At 44.0% G+C, this 15,358-nt stretch overlaps 1 protein-coding gene across 4 annotated transcripts in view; it reads right to left on the minus strand.

The window, feature by feature from the left end:
- The window catches only part of TRIO (trio Rho guanine nucleotide exchange factor), a 372,133-nt gene that overhangs the window by 122,733 nt on the left and 234,042 nt on the right, over positions 1-15,358 (minus strand). For all 4 annotated transcript variants that reach the window (XM_060009655.1, XM_060009656.1, XM_060009659.1 and 1 more), the window contains exons 14-19: positions 12,077-12,272; positions 10,111-10,277; positions 8,462-8,581; positions 6,525-6,716; positions 6,005-6,154; positions 2,378-2,492 (exon numbers count right to left, since the gene is read on the minus strand). In XM_060009655.1, the coding sequence (XP_059865638.1) occupies positions 2,378-2,492; positions 6,005-6,154; positions 6,525-6,716; positions 8,462-8,581; positions 10,111-10,277; positions 12,077-12,272 (940 nt within the window). The remainder of the gene's footprint in view (positions 1-2,377; positions 2,493-6,004; positions 6,155-6,524; positions 6,717-8,461; positions 8,582-10,110; positions 10,278-12,076; positions 12,273-15,358) is intronic.

Consider the following 15,358-nt stretch of genomic DNA (forward strand, 5'->3'; position numbering starts at 1 on the left):
TTGACACTCCTGTCCAGACCCCTCCTCGTTCTCCTACTCCAGTTTACACTTACGACTGACATCACCCGACCCTCGAGTTGGCCTCTAATCCCTCAGGTCGGCTGGGTCAGTGGGAGAGCTACTGAGTCCCCTGCTGGGGCAATCTGACAATGGCTGGAAAAACACCAGTAGTAGATGTTTTGTGCAAGACCATGAGAACCTTCCTGCGGAAGGAATTTAGTATACATCAAAAGATGTCAGATGAAACAGTGGAGTACTAGAAGAAAACGATGGGGGCTTTAAAAACAAAACCAAAAACATAAACTCTTAGGAGAGGGAAGGAAATGAAGTTGAGAAGCATGAAGCTAGAAAGGAAAAGTTAAAACAGCAATCGGATTACAAGAGAATTAAAAATCTCATAACCAAATAACCACCGCCATAAAAATAGGACACAAGTAAAAAGCCAGGAAAAACTATTGGCAACATAGAAGGTGGATCTAACTTACTTAATAGTCAACAGGAAAATATGAATAATCTGTTAGCAAAGCGAGCAAAGCATATAAACATGGAGGTCACGATTATATGAAATGAAATATGGCCACTAAAAATACAGAAACGTTTCGTCTCACTCAAACAATGGAGACCAGTTTACACCACTCCCTGGCAGGGACTACGCTGCCCAGGGCTAGAAGGGACAGAGGAAACCTGTGTGCCTGTATTATTGGGGGAGGAAAATGGAGCACAACCCCTGCAGAGGTCACCTGGTGACAGGTAACGACACTGAGTGGTGCGCACCCTTGAACCAGGAATTTATCTTTCAGATACGGTGCTGGCACAAGCTCTCGACACAATTTGTACACAGATGCACACACACTGAGGTGCTGTTCGGAAAAACTGGCAGCAATGTATGAGCCCATTGATTAGGGGTCAGATTAAATCAATTACAAAGTCGCCATACTGGACGTTAAAAGTAACAGAGCAGATCTCCAAATTCTGATATAGAATGAAATTATTACTAAGCGTAAGAAGAAAATTGCAGGGGAATATAGTCCCACTTCAAAAAAAAAATTAAAAAGCCAGATGGGTGAGTTGAAGCTACACGTTTGTATCTCTGCATATTTCCATTTATGTGCACAGAAGGAAGCACAAAAAGGTCTTCACAGTGGTTACCACTGGCAAAGGAATTTAGGTAATTTATATACATTTGTACACTTTAAACATTCTTTACAGTGAGTCTGTTTTTACTCTAGAAGTTTACAAAGTAAACAGATAAAAAAACTTCAGAAAAAGATTCCCTGACTGAAATTGCAAATCAAATAAGTGGTACCTGGAATATAACTTTATTGGAAAACTTTAAAAATAATAACCTCTCCACAAATATTTACCGAGTTCCTCATAGGCTGAGTACTTTGTGAGAAACAGGAGCCTGTGAGCAGCATGTACCCGCCAGCTCACTGGTTGGTCCTGTTACATTATCTTTGCTCGACTGAAAAGTGAACTAGTTTAGTGAAGCAAATTAGCACTGAAATTTGAAGCCTGTCAAAAAATAAGCTACCACTTAAATGAAAGGAAAACGAGCGTAAGTCTTTTCTAGTCTCTTATTTCCGTAGCCTCTGCCTGGGGCAGGACTGAAGCTCAGGTGAGGATTAAAGCTGATAGAACAGGGCCTGAATACCGAGACTGTTTTCAACAATTCTCCTCATTTTCTGAGGACCCACTTCCATGCCATTTCAATTAAACTTGTAAAAAAATTTATGATTAAGTTTAAAATGATGTATCACCTAGATGCATTTTCACTGCAAAATATTCAATCAGAATTCTACAGCATAAAAATCATCAGTACCCTTAACTTCCACCCATGACAACCCTACTTACACTTTAGTGTAATTGTTCCCAGGTCTTTTTCTATGCGTGCGTGCGTGCGTGTGTGTGTGTGTACGGTTTTGTACATTTTTAAACTCAAATGATACCCATCTATCTATATAACATTCTTTGGCAATTTGCTTTTATTAATAATGCTTTAAGTATATAAAACTGATACATTATGGCAATGAAATGGGTATATAATTTTTGTGATTTAAACTTTTAAAAGTATTTGGCCTGTAGCTAATTCTGGCTTTCATTTTTTCCCGATTTATATTTTCACTTACTTTTAACGAAACAGTCGATGCCAATAAATATCCTGAGCATGCTGCATTTTCTCCCTGTTTATATTCTTCAACTTTATTCAATAAATTATCAAGCTATGTATCTGTTTAATATTTTATTATTAAAATAAGATAACTTAGGAGAACTTTAATGATATGAAAAGGACATTCCAAATGAAGCCCTGGACCGAGATTTTAGAACACGTCTTGTCAAGCTCATCCGTCAAGCTACGACTCCTAGGTGTACTCACTTTTCACTTGTTGTTCAGGGGCTTTGATATGTGTCACCATTCCAGGCATGTTCACGCTGTTCCTGTGCAGGTATTTCAGGAAGACATCTGCATTCCTCCTAGCAAGCGTGCAAGCCTAAGAAATAACGCAGAGCAACGTGTTCATGTGACTCATACAGACATGCATCTTCAGTGTATAAGGATGACATCACGTGGCTCTAACATAGGTCTTAATCTAAAGCATTCATCTGGCCAATCTGTGTCTGGAGAATACATAGGCTAAATCCTATTTCAACTTAAAAAAAAATCTCTGTCTTGGAGCCCTTGCTCTGCTGAACCCAGCTGCTATGTTGAGAGCTGCCTCACGGTAAGGTCCAGGTGGCCAGACACTGAGGGTGACCCATGGCCTGCAGCCCGAGAGGAAGGAAAGCCCTTCCCCAGTCGAGCCTTGAGGTGACCACATCCCTGACCAACAACTTGATCACAGTCTTGGGAGAAACCCTGAGTCAGAGGACCTGGCTAAGCTGCACCGGGATGTCTATAAAGGGCAGACAGTAAATATTTTCAGCTCTCCGAGTCATGTGGGCTCCATCTCTCTGTTGCAACTACTCAACCTGCCCATTGTAGATGAAAGTGGCCTCGACTGATAAATGGGAGTGGCCAGATTTAGCCCTCAGGGCTTAGCTTGCTAACCCTTGGTTTAAGCCATTGAATTGTGGGGTGGTTTGTTATTGTGGTAATAGAAAACTGATATTCCATGTTTGCAAACCGAATAAGTAATTTCATTCATGTATTTAAAAAAGTTTTATTTAAGAGAAAAGAGATATAAATATGAAATCAAAATGGTTCAGGAAAAAAATCCCTTAATTATAATAGAATTGGAAATATCTTGCACATTTCCTAGCCCAGATCTGGAATCAATCTTTTTCTTAAGGAGCTCGGTCTCCTTCTTGTGGTAAATGGCACTGAAAGCCCACAATGTGGGCACTAGGGATGCTCGTTATCATTGGGCTGGTCATCGTTCCTAGGCCTTTTCAGTAAATGGAGCTGCAACACCTTTTTTTTTTTTTTTTTTAAATTAAGAGAAAAATACATCATGAGTCTCTAATGATAAGACCGAAATAAGTGGTCATTCCAAACAGCAAGGAAGCCGTAAAGACTGCTAGGGTTACATCAAAAGGACATCTGAGCCAACCTGACTTGAAGGGGCTCCCACTAGTGGGACAAGTTGAATATAGAAAGAGAAATGACTGTAACTGATTGAAACACACCAAATGTTAAAATCCACGATGATACTAAACGAACAAATTAATCATATGCAGAGGTTGCTAGGGCAACAGATCATTATTCTGAAAATCATAAACAAAGTGAAGGAATCAAGCATTTACCTCCCCCCCACCCTTTTTTTGGACAAACTCTATTTTAGCGTAACCAAATAGCTGAGGAGGGAATAACTGCAGCTAATCAAGGCAGAAAGAATGATAGAATGCCACCATTTTGCAACTCCTAATGAAACAATATCACCACTGGCTACCAAACCCAGTGGGTGAAAGGCTGATGGGGAAGTACACAATGGATGACATGGACTTACGACATCTGAAGCACTGAAAAGCCCTCATATCACAGAGACAGCCGGAGAAGCAGACCTGTGTGTGTCCTGGAGCAATGCCGTTGGAAGTACACACCACCACCCATCAGGTACCCTAAGTGTACCCCACACACTCACTTAAACCTGAACCGGGTCAAGGCCCTCAACACAACTAACAAAAATGTAGAGAATCCGGGATGGTGCTAAATGACTCCACAGGATGCAATTACCAAATCCAGAATGAGGGAAATTCCACAGTATGAATAACTTATTTCTTCAATTAACAAATGCTAATAAAAGGGAGGGTGGGATTTAGACTGAAAGAGACTTAAGAGACATACCAATCAAATCAATGCATGGTCTTGTTTGGATCTTGATCAAGACCACGTATAAAAACACATTTATGGGACAATCAGAGAAATGTGAACACCACTGGATTTTATATAAAATAAGAGTTACTGTTAATTTTTCAGGTCCAATAATGGTATTGTGGTTGTAGAATGGTTTTAGAAAAGTAGAATTTAATGCTTAGATACACACAGAGGTCTTTATAAATAAAATGGTGTAATATCTAGAATTTAAAATAATCCAGTTAAGGTGGGCATATGCCCATATGTTGGTAATTATTGAAGCTGGGTGAGAAGTACATGGGGGTTCATTATCCTTTCTCTTAATTTCCATAAGCATTTTTAAACTTCCATAATAAGTTTAAAGATATCCAACACACCAAAGACATATCCTAGTTGAATGAAAGAATCTGACCAGGTCTGTGATTATTTTTGTTTTGTAATTTTACCTAAATATCTTTCTTAATTATATTAACTAAGTAGTATGTAATTTTGTTTTATACTAAATGGATTCCAGAGAAAGAGAGGCAATTGTAACGATTCCACCTCAAAACATCCCAGTAGTAGTGGACCTTTCCTAAACTTAAACAGCACCGACAAGCAGGGGTGGGGCTTTCAGGTCCTGTTTGGAATAGTTACAACTAATGACCCTGGGAAGCTCCAACTGTTTTCCCACCTTGATTTGCTTAAAAAGAAAATCTCTATGGTGGAAGCTCATAATAAGTTACCAGGTAAGAATTTTCAAAGAGTTACAATTTGTTCTCCCAGACTAAACAATAACTCTCTGTCAGCTCAGAGGATCACCTTCAGAAATGAAACAGAAACAGAAATGATTAAATGTGACAGGAAATGGTGTCAGAGAGGTCAGGATGCTGGAGCAAGGAGGAAAACTAAACCAAGTAACATGGAAAGTAAACACCACACCTAGTTTTCATAGGTCTGAGTGGCCACCAGCAGAACCTCAGGAGAACTTTTTCACAAGTGAAAGAATGCAATGTGGAAACATTCAAAGTCAATGTATCTAAACATTTTGACCACTTTTTAAAATTTAATTGTTGCAAAGCACACCAGTAACTCAGGTATGGACTCTATATACAAATGACAAAGCAGGCTTGATAAGTGCCTCATTTAAAGCTTCTCAGAGTTAAAACTTTCAGCCAGGCCTTGAATGGGATTAAATTTCTCTTGCAGGAAACACTTCCTGAATAAGTACAGTACTAGTAACTGGTCCTGTGAACCACAAGGGGTGTTCCTGCTTTGTGTCCACTCTACACTGGGCTCACACGTGTTCTGAGACAGTCTCTATTCCTCAAGAGGCTGAATTTCCAAAGGAAGATTATTTTAAGCTCTAGGCATTTTTGTTCCCCCAAATCAATCTCTCTGCGTGTCTGTTCAGGATCACTTGGTATTGTGACTTCCACCCGATCTTTATGCACACAGCTTTCTATCTGGCTCTCTGTCTGTGGAAACTAGAAGGAGAGCACAAATGACAACTGAAACAAGAGTTTAAGATCTCCGATCAGCTGACTTATGGCTGAGGCAGGGTCACCGCGATCTCTCTCCAGGGCAGGGGCGCTGCGAGGCAGGCAGGGCCGGAGGAGTGGCCGCAGCTGCGGGACTGACAGTCCGGACGCCCCACCGGCTCAGGTGGACCCTCGGGGGGGCTGCGAACCCCGTCACTGAGGTACCACACCCGGAAGGCCGGCTCCGTACCTTCAGGAACGCTTCCTTCTGCTCAAGGTGCTTGCTGATCATTGGGGTGACGTGGTCCGTCTCGGAGTTGGGGCCCAGCTTGTCGGCCCCCCCACACCAGTCCTCCTCTCTCTTGTACTCCTGCTCCAGGCTCTCGAGGACACTGCAGACCTGCGGCAGGAGAGAATCCAGGCTCAGAGGGACCACTCGGCACCCACGGGATGACAAGTGCCGGCCCGAGGGCCGGGGCCGCCACCTGGCGTGCGGCCATGCAGGCTTTCAGAACAAGGCCAAAATACAAGGTGAATTTCCCTCCTCTCTCTGCCCTGTGTCAGGCCATCCATTTAAATGAGAGGAAAAGGGACATCTCCTCAGATCCTTTCCGACCTGCTCTTTTTTGATACGTAAGAGAAGCAAGAATAATCTTAATCCCATAATGCCGCTTTTCTCTGTTCGACTGGCCCAGGACTGACCGGCGAGGTAAGGACTGAGCCGTGCCGTGCAGCCAGGCTCAGCAGGCGGCAGCGGCGGGGAGCCCTACCTGCTCCGAGGTCTTGTAGAAGGCCACGGACGCGTTCACCAGCTTCAGCCGGTCCTCCATCTTGAGCATGAGCTGCTGCCAGTGCGAGGCCACCTTCTCGGCACAGTCCCGGATCATGTCCATGTCGTAGTGGTTGGCCTGCAGCATGGCTTCTGCCTTCTGCTGCACCTGCAGTGCGCTCTGGTGGGTCTTCTAAGCGGGGGAGAGAGCGGAAGGCTCTTCAGCGGGGGTGTCGCGCACTCACAGGGAAGGAGAGGGAAGGCCGCAGCTCTTCCGTCTGCTCGCTTTTACGGGAACGACTTCAGTTAACACTCACTAGGACGCTTCGAAAACCACAGCTGACAGGTTAGTTAAAAAAAAGCTTTTACGCCTACCAACAACTATTTATATTTACCCAGGGAATGATAAAATGCCTTAGGACTTTCCAGAATGGGGTCTTGGTTGTGGACTTTCCAGCTTTTGAGAGATAGCAGGAAAAACCCTTAGCAGCCAATATTCTAAAAAGGCTGTTGAAACGTTCCAAGTTTATTATTCCTATTGATTCTTCTTATAATAGCGGCCAGGGGCTAATGAACAAGTGGAGAAAAAGGTGGCCTAAGTGAATGCTCTTTATTTCACTTTTACCTTAAACTCTGGACTCGAGTAAAAGGTTTTCAAAAACTACTGATTTAAAAAAAGAGAAAGAGAGAAACACAGTTAAAAGCTAAAAATGAACCAACTGTGTTCTCTGGAGGTCCATGCCAGACAATGAATCTATGAAGACAAACTGGCAAATCCGGTAACAACTCCTGCTCTCGTATCCTCACTAGAAGCTTCTGTGAGGGGCTGAGGTCAGGGTCCTCGGGGAAACCAGAGGGCCCGGCAGGGCAGCCGTCAGGGGGAAGCACATGGGTCTCTGTGGACACAGAGTTTTCTCTTTTTTTAAACAATGGCAAAATTTTGCATTTCACCTGAAGTGGTACTAATGGCCCCATAAAACACTGTACCCAGCGTAATCCTGTCCGTTACCCAGACGGTGAGGCGCATCAGTGATTTAATTACTAGAAGGCACTTGGCACAGGGTACGATTTTCACAAGATTCACCCAGAGTCTGGGCTTCAGGGAGAAGTGTTAGTGTCTGTCCACTGGCGCTGAATAGTTGAGAGTAAATTAATCTAGGGAAGACATTAATGGTAATTTCTTTGGTTTTCATCTCTGGCTGGGAATATGTATATAACTAGAGCAGGAAACAAGTTTTCTATAATCAAATGCTCTCTTTCCCTTGACTGTGCCTTGAGACCACCCGTCACAATCATTAACTCCTCCACCCTCCAAAAATACTCTAAAATGAATTAATCCATATGCTGTGAGAGTGACTGGCCGAGCCATTTTGCTCAAGTCCCGGCACAGCACTGACCCCGTCAAGGCACAAAACCCTCTGGTGAGGGACGCTGCTTTTCCCCAGGGTCACAGGAGCTCTGTGCACAGCACTGTTTATGGGGGAAAGGGAACTGGTGATTGGCACCCGGTCCTGAAGAGCCACCCCAAGTGCCCTGATTTTTCAAGACCAGTTACACAGCAGCAACTGTGCCTATAACATCAGCAAAATGTGAAAAACCTCAGCTGAGACCCCAGCTCGGGCTCCCTGGTGCCGAGATGTTCCTGACAGGTGAGGTGCATCCTGCCAGGGCCCTGACAGCAAGGGGACAGCAAGAGCCACCCCCGGCCTCTGGGACCCTTGCGGTAAGGTCGCCCTGGTGGGCATGGACAGCCTCCCATCACTGCAGTTGCCAGACTGCTTCCCCCTCTTGTAACGAACTGCAGGCTCGTAAGCGCAGCCGTTTGGGCTTCCACTAAACCCCCTTCGGCTCCCAGGGTCAGTGCCGTGTGAGGGGACTTAACAGGCTGGTCCTGAGGTTGGAGAGGCCGGGTTCCGGGGCCAGGCTGGGCGTCCGCACCTCGATGGCGTGCTGGAACTGTTCGTGCTCCCTCTGCAGCTGCTCCGCCTCCTGCAACGAGCTGGCCGTGATGAGCCCGGCGTTCAGCATTGACTCTCCGTTCCGGATCCAGCCCAGCACCTGAAACACGACACAGGGAACTCCATGCAGCAGCCCCTCTGGGGCATCCAGGCCATGGACCAGCAGTGACGCAGTCCGAGTGCTCGGCGGTCGAGCTGCTCACTTACCTGCGAAGCAGGGATTTCCTCGTGATCCTACTGGCAACAGCCTGCTACCCTTCCCTGGTATCTGATCGTTAAGTGCTGCATTTTAAAATTAATTCTATCATGTTTAGTTTCAAGTGGGAGCTGGAAAAGGTGGAGGGTCCGGAGGATTGATCATCAGTCCACAGGTCAAACCAGACTGAGGATCACATACGAGGAAACCTACGATTGCAAAGAATTCCCTGATACTCAAACATATGTATCTTTCACTCCTTTTAGGCCTCGTGGACATGCAGAATTAGCAAAGTGCCTGATAAGGGAACTGTTTTGATGTCACTAATGTATTTTCCACTTTAGAGTCAGTGTTAAGACAGCACACTGACCCAAGGATGAATTTAGCTGTTGGCTAATGCTCAGGGCCACACCACCAGATTCTTAGCATCACAGAATGAGAAGTCAGTTTTGACCATGGAAGCCACAGGGATGTGGAAGGTCATTCTGGGTAATCATTTGTGGCAGAAACTGCTGGTTACTTAACCAGTACCTAGTGTCTTCATGTCCTTTACTCAGAAAATCCCGACTTGGGAAAGAGCTTAAAATAAAGCCAGTTCTCAGCTCCTATGACAGCTTGGTTGCAAATACCACACAATTCTAGCCACTGAGATCAAAGCAGGGGCTTCTGGGCCATTTGGGGAACACATTTCTTTTCTCATCCAGGTGCTGCCTCTTTCTTGATATGCTTTTCCCTTCCTGATACCTGGAATGTGGAGGTGATAGCTGGGGCTACAACAGCCATTTGGCAACCATTAAGCCCCTCCAATCAAACAAACAGATGCCTTTCTACACAACTACAAGAATCCCAGAAAGCCATACTTCCACGGTTTCCCTGCTCACGTGATAAAATGTAACAGACAGGCTAAATATGCACATGCATGGAATCCCACTGGCACTGAGCCAAAAGCAATCTCTTCCAAATGTCCCATTTGCATTTTGCCATGCCATCTGGGAGATGGGAGTATCGTATCCTGAGAACACAGGAAGACCCAAGCCATACACAGCCTGTGATCCCGGCCAGACTGCTAACAGTCTATTTGGGGAAAAAAAAATCAATCATATAGTTATTCAGCCCGGGAAGCAACGTGGTCAGGGTTTCAGGCAAGAGACAACCAATAACAAAACAAGCTAAGTGGAGGTGACTCTCAAGTGACCAGTTGCTGGGTGACGAAGGCTTTTCCACTCCAGAGTAAACACAGAGCTGCCCAGGCACTGGCTCAATTTTACACGCTAGCTGTGGTGTGTCGGGGGTGTGTTGTATTCTACACCAGGACAGCTGTGTTCTGATCAGGGACAATCTGCCCCAAGGCTTACACATCCGAGCTACCAGGAGAGCACTCATCGAGCGCTCGCTTGTCGGCTGGGTCCCCTTCACTCTGCACATTCGTTTACCTGCTTCACTTCGGCCTGCAGGTGGCGGAGCTGCACACACTGCTCCAGGTGTTTCCGGTGTTGCTCGGCTGCTAAATCCAGCTCCTGCTGCTTCTCGTGGAGAAACTCCAGCAAGTCCTGGACCCGGGTGGCCATGTCTACGTCTCTGTCGCAAAGCAGCTCCACGCCTGCGGACATTGAAGGGAGGCCTGGAATTCAAACAGCACTTCAACCTGTTCTTTTCTTTTTGTTTTTTAAAAAATATCTTTATTGGAGTATAATTGCTTTACAGTGGTGTGTTAGTTTGTTTCTGTGAATCAGCTATATGTATACAAAGTGAATCAGCTATATATATACATATATCCCCATATCCCCTCCCTCTTGCGTCTCCCTCCCACCCATCCTATCCCACCCCTCTAGGTGGTCACAAAGCACCAAGCTGGTCTCCCTGTGCTATGCAGCTGCTTCCCACTAGCTATCTATTTTACATTTGGTAGTGTATATATGTCCATGCCACTCTCTCACTTCGTCCCAGCTTCGTCCCACCATCCGTGTCAAGTCCATTCTCTACATCCGCATCTTTATTCTTGTCCTGCCCCTAGGTTCAACAGAACCATTGTTCTTTTTAAGATTCCACATATATGTGTTAGCACACTGTATTTGTCTTTCTCTTTCTTACTTACTTCACTCTGTATGACAGACTCTAGGTCCATCCACCTCACTACAAATAACTCAGTTTCATTTCTTTTTATGGCTGAGTAATATTCCATTGTATATATGTGCCACATCTTCTTTATCCATTCACCTGTCGATGGACACTTAGGTTGCTTCCATGTCCTGGCTGTTGTAAACAGTGCTGCAATGAACATTGTGGTACATGTCTCTTTTTGAATTATGGTTTTCTCCAAAGAAGATATACAGATTGCCAACAAACACATGGAAGGATGCTCAACATCACTAATCATTAGAGAAATGCAAATCAAAACTCAATGAGGTATCACCTTGCACAGGTCAGAATGGCCATCATCAAAAAATCTACAAACAATAAATGCTGGAGAAGGTGTGGAGAAAAGAGAACCCTCTTGCACTGCTGGTGGGAATGTAAACTGATACAGCCACTATGGAGAACAATATGGAGTTTCCTTAAAAAACTAAAAACAGAACTACCATACGACCCAGCAATCCCACTACTGGGCATATACCCTGAGAAAACCGTAACTCAACCTGTTCTTAAGGGAGCATGACGTACATGCTGCATTTGTGAACTACCTGCCCGGCGCCGGGTCAAGCCATTACTGTGAAGGCCAAGTTTGAGGAGGTCAGAGGCAGCAGAGGATGTTTATGCCTGCCTCCGAGCATGTCTCAGAGGATAAATTCGATGTGGTCCAAAGCCAAATATAACATACAGCTAATCAAAGCAAACCCGTTTCCTATCAATCTACTTCTGCTCCTACACTGATATCTGGTGAAAGTGAGTCCTTTTTAAATGCACAAACTTCGGTTTGTTTCCGTTGTTATCCACTGTATACCCGTTCACTCTTGAGGAAGCATTTAGTTTGACTTGTGTAAAATGAGTAACGTAGGACACAGGTTGTTGCTAAGTTTCTAACACTACAGTTCCCTCTACGTTTTTGAGCCTATAGTGACATCTGCTGGTAAAATATAAAACTAAGAAAAAAATAAAGGACATGAAAATATTTTCTTGGGGTTTACATTTCATTCGTGGAGATCCAACAATATATAATTTGTAAAACTAAAGTTCGTGCCACTTGAAATAACATGCAGGAATATTAAGAGTAAGTACACTAGTCAATATTAAATGTGATCATATTATGTGGGTGAAAGAAAGCAAAACGTTTCCTTTCAGAGAGCACGTATTTATAACACCTCAATCACAGGGGTAAGGGACCTGCGCACACCCTGAAAGGAACCGGATGCGCTCCTGCGGGGACACGAGACCCGTCCCAGGGCGGAACGCGCTGCTCACCAGAGGCCTGCACTTCGTTGACATATTGCAGGAGGTCCTGCCCTTGGTGGATGACGTCGAAGGTCAGGTTATTCATGGTCAGAGCCTTGTCCGCGTGGTGCTGCAGGCGCTGCTCTGCTATTGTGAGGTCCTCCGTGTCAAAGTCATTCATTTGCTGAGAAAGCTCGTCGTTCCAAGACTCAAGGTCTGAGATGATCTGACAGAGGAAAGTTATCTGCTTAGGACCAAGACTTAAAAAATAAATATCTGCTGTGATGTCTCATTGTGCCAGGTAGGGAAGGAAGAGAATAAGGTGACTGTGTCAAAAGGACACAGGAGCCAGGTGACTGGGACCATTAGACCCTAAAAAAATTTACCACAATTGAATAAAATACACAGAATACACAAAAGTCCATTAATTCCTAATGATGTTAAAAAAAGATCTAAAAAGCCAGAAATTAATGAAAACCTCTTTGGTTTTGATTAAAGGGCACCAACCTTCATCCACAAAATTGGTTCTTAAAGGAGAAAATTAATTATTTAAGCACACAACGATGAAGGAAAGTTCCTCTTTACAGTTAAATCTAGCTATTAAATGTAGAAATAATAAAATTAAAAAACTTCTTTGTAACCAAAAAAAAAAAAACTACTACTACAACACCTGTTGAGGTAAAAGTCATCAGCGCCCAGTGAACTATCCCGAGAGGCTGACGGGGACCAGGGTGCACCTCCTGCCCCAAAGACCGCCCACAGAATCCCTGCAGATGCGGGACCAGACAGCACACGCCTCCTGACAGGAGCAACCATGCTGAGCCACCTGCGCAGCTTCTGGTATCAAAATGAACCCGAACCTGACTGGGTCTTCCCATCTGCCTTCTAAGGTTACAGGAAATGTCGAGGAAAGACCAGCAGTTAAACAGCCTACCAGAGATCAAGTGAGAAAATGCAAAACGTGGGACCTGGTTCCTCTGACAACTGAATGTTATTTCAACAAGTCACAACACGGGAAAAAGAGAAGGGCGGATGGGGGGAGGATTCTAGATGAAAAGGCTAACCACCAAACGCAGGGGCAGACCCCACGTGCCTCTTCTCTGCAGTACTTGCAGAAATCTGAACAGAGGCTGGGTATTAGCAGACACCAAAGCATCACTCTTAACGGCGAGGTGCTTAGGATGTGGTTATGCAAGAAAATGGCCTATTTTTTAGAGATATTCACAAAGCCTTTAGGACAGAAATATGATCAGCTGGCAAAGATTTCCTCTGCAACACTACAGCACAGCAATAGCAAGAGGATACTTGACGTAAGAGGGGCAAACTCATGTTGAATTTACAGGACAGGCATCTGGAAGGTCATTGTACTATTCTCGCTACTTCTGTGTAGTTTGAAAACTTTCATGCTATACTTTTTAAAAACTAAGACCAAAAATTATGAAATCCAGAAAGGAGGAGAAAAACTTCTTGTGAAAGAATATTATACTCCACACTTCAATGAAATAGCATTTCCCATGGATCCTCATTGACTTTGTCCACAGGAGCTGTAAGGAAATTAGTCTGAGAATTTGAGAATGTGAGAGAGTTTACACAGAATCCAGCTGGGAGATGGGAAGTAATAAACATCTTAAGGCTTCTCCAAATTCCTATTGCCCAAATCTTCCTGATTTCTTCCTTTTATTACTTGGTCTCCATAATATATGTGCACATTATATTAATTTATTAAATTATATCAATTTATAAAGTAATCATTTTCAACAACGCCAAATTAGACACAAACCAAGAGGCTACGAGAAAAATATTTTTTAAAAGGAAGGAAATTACCATAACTTTAATCTTTATTTCTATTCTAAGGGGAATTTTTTAAATTAATTAATTAATTTTATTGATTTATTTTTGGCTGCGTTGGGTCTTTTGCTGCTGTGCACGGGATTTCTCTAGTCGTGGTGAGTGGGGGCTACTTTTCATTGCGGTGCGCGGGCTTCTCTTGTTGTGGAGCACGGGCTCTAGGTGCACGGGCTTCAGTAGTTGTGGCTCGTGGGCTCAGTAGTTGTGGCTCGCGGGCTCTAGAGCGCAGGCTCAGTAGCTGTGGCGCACGGGCTTAGTTGCTCCGCGGCATGTGGGATCTTCCCGGACCAGGGATCGAACCCGTGTCCCCTACATTGGCAGGCGGATTCTTAACCACTGCACCACCAGGGGAGTCCAGGAATTTTCTTTCTTAATGTTTGTTTGTTTTCTGACACTGAGGGAGAAGAGAGTTAGGTGTGGTGGTGAGTTACAGACTCAGCGACAGTGCCTCATGGAGACAGCATTAGGCTCAAAACACTCAAGAAATGGACAATAAACAAAGGTCGAGGTGCTAAAAGCAGCAGGATTCAAAAACACTCACTGAGCACAAAGAAACGCTGGCGATGGTCAGGATCCAGGATCATCAGGAAAGATCCTGCCCTCACGTTCAGCGTTGTTAATAACCACACAAGCCAAGAAAAGAAATCTGTGGCACAAACAACGCTCCAGAAAGGGGAAGGCTTTTTTGAACAGAGATTCTTTGAAGGAATAACTTTGACACAATTTTTTGTAATGTAGCCCCGAACTTTTAGAAAGTCTGTTTTCCTTTCTAAATGCAGATAGTTATGACTGTTCTCCATAACTAAACTGTCACAAGATGCTAGTGTAAGGCTTTTGTTGTTCTTTTTAGACCAACACAGCAGATTTTATATGGAATATCTGGAGACTGAAATAGCAATATTCTAAGCCATAAGAAACCCTGCTGCACTTCTGAGAGATGGAAATGCTATTTCAACTGAAATACAAGTGATATGGGGGATTTTTCTCACTGACCAGGTAACAGATGAATTTCTGCCACAAAGATGACTCCATGCCTCCTACGGGCAGTCAGAGGGGGCATCTTCCCAGACAGGAGAGGAAACCCCTGCAGAGCCTAAACTGCTCAGCTTTTCACATTTTCAGGATTACTCCAGAGAACAGAGGCTCTCAGGCTGTGACATTTAAAAGCTTTTAAATTATATTTTAGCTGGTCTGTGACTGAACTGCAGGGTTACGTTCCCAGCTTAGGAAAGCCCTTATCCCTGGCTGAGAGCAGCGGCTTTGTTGAGGCCATGTGGAACTCTGTGGCTATCAAGTGGGGAAAATGTATGTTTTTGGTTCCTGATCTACGTTTTAAAACAGTAGTTTTATGAAAGTAGAAATACAATAAAAAAAATTTTTTCCCTTTGCGATAACATTAATACAAGTAAAGCCAATATTTTATTTCAAATATCAAAATGTCCTGGAAAGAAAACTTCCAATAAT

The sequence above is a fragment of the Delphinus delphis genome, chromosome 3 (genome assembly GCF_949987515.2).
Source record: "Delphinus delphis chromosome 3, mDelDel1.2, whole genome shotgun sequence".
Lineage (NCBI taxonomy): Eukaryota > Metazoa > Chordata > Mammalia > Artiodactyla > Delphinidae > Delphinus > Delphinus delphis.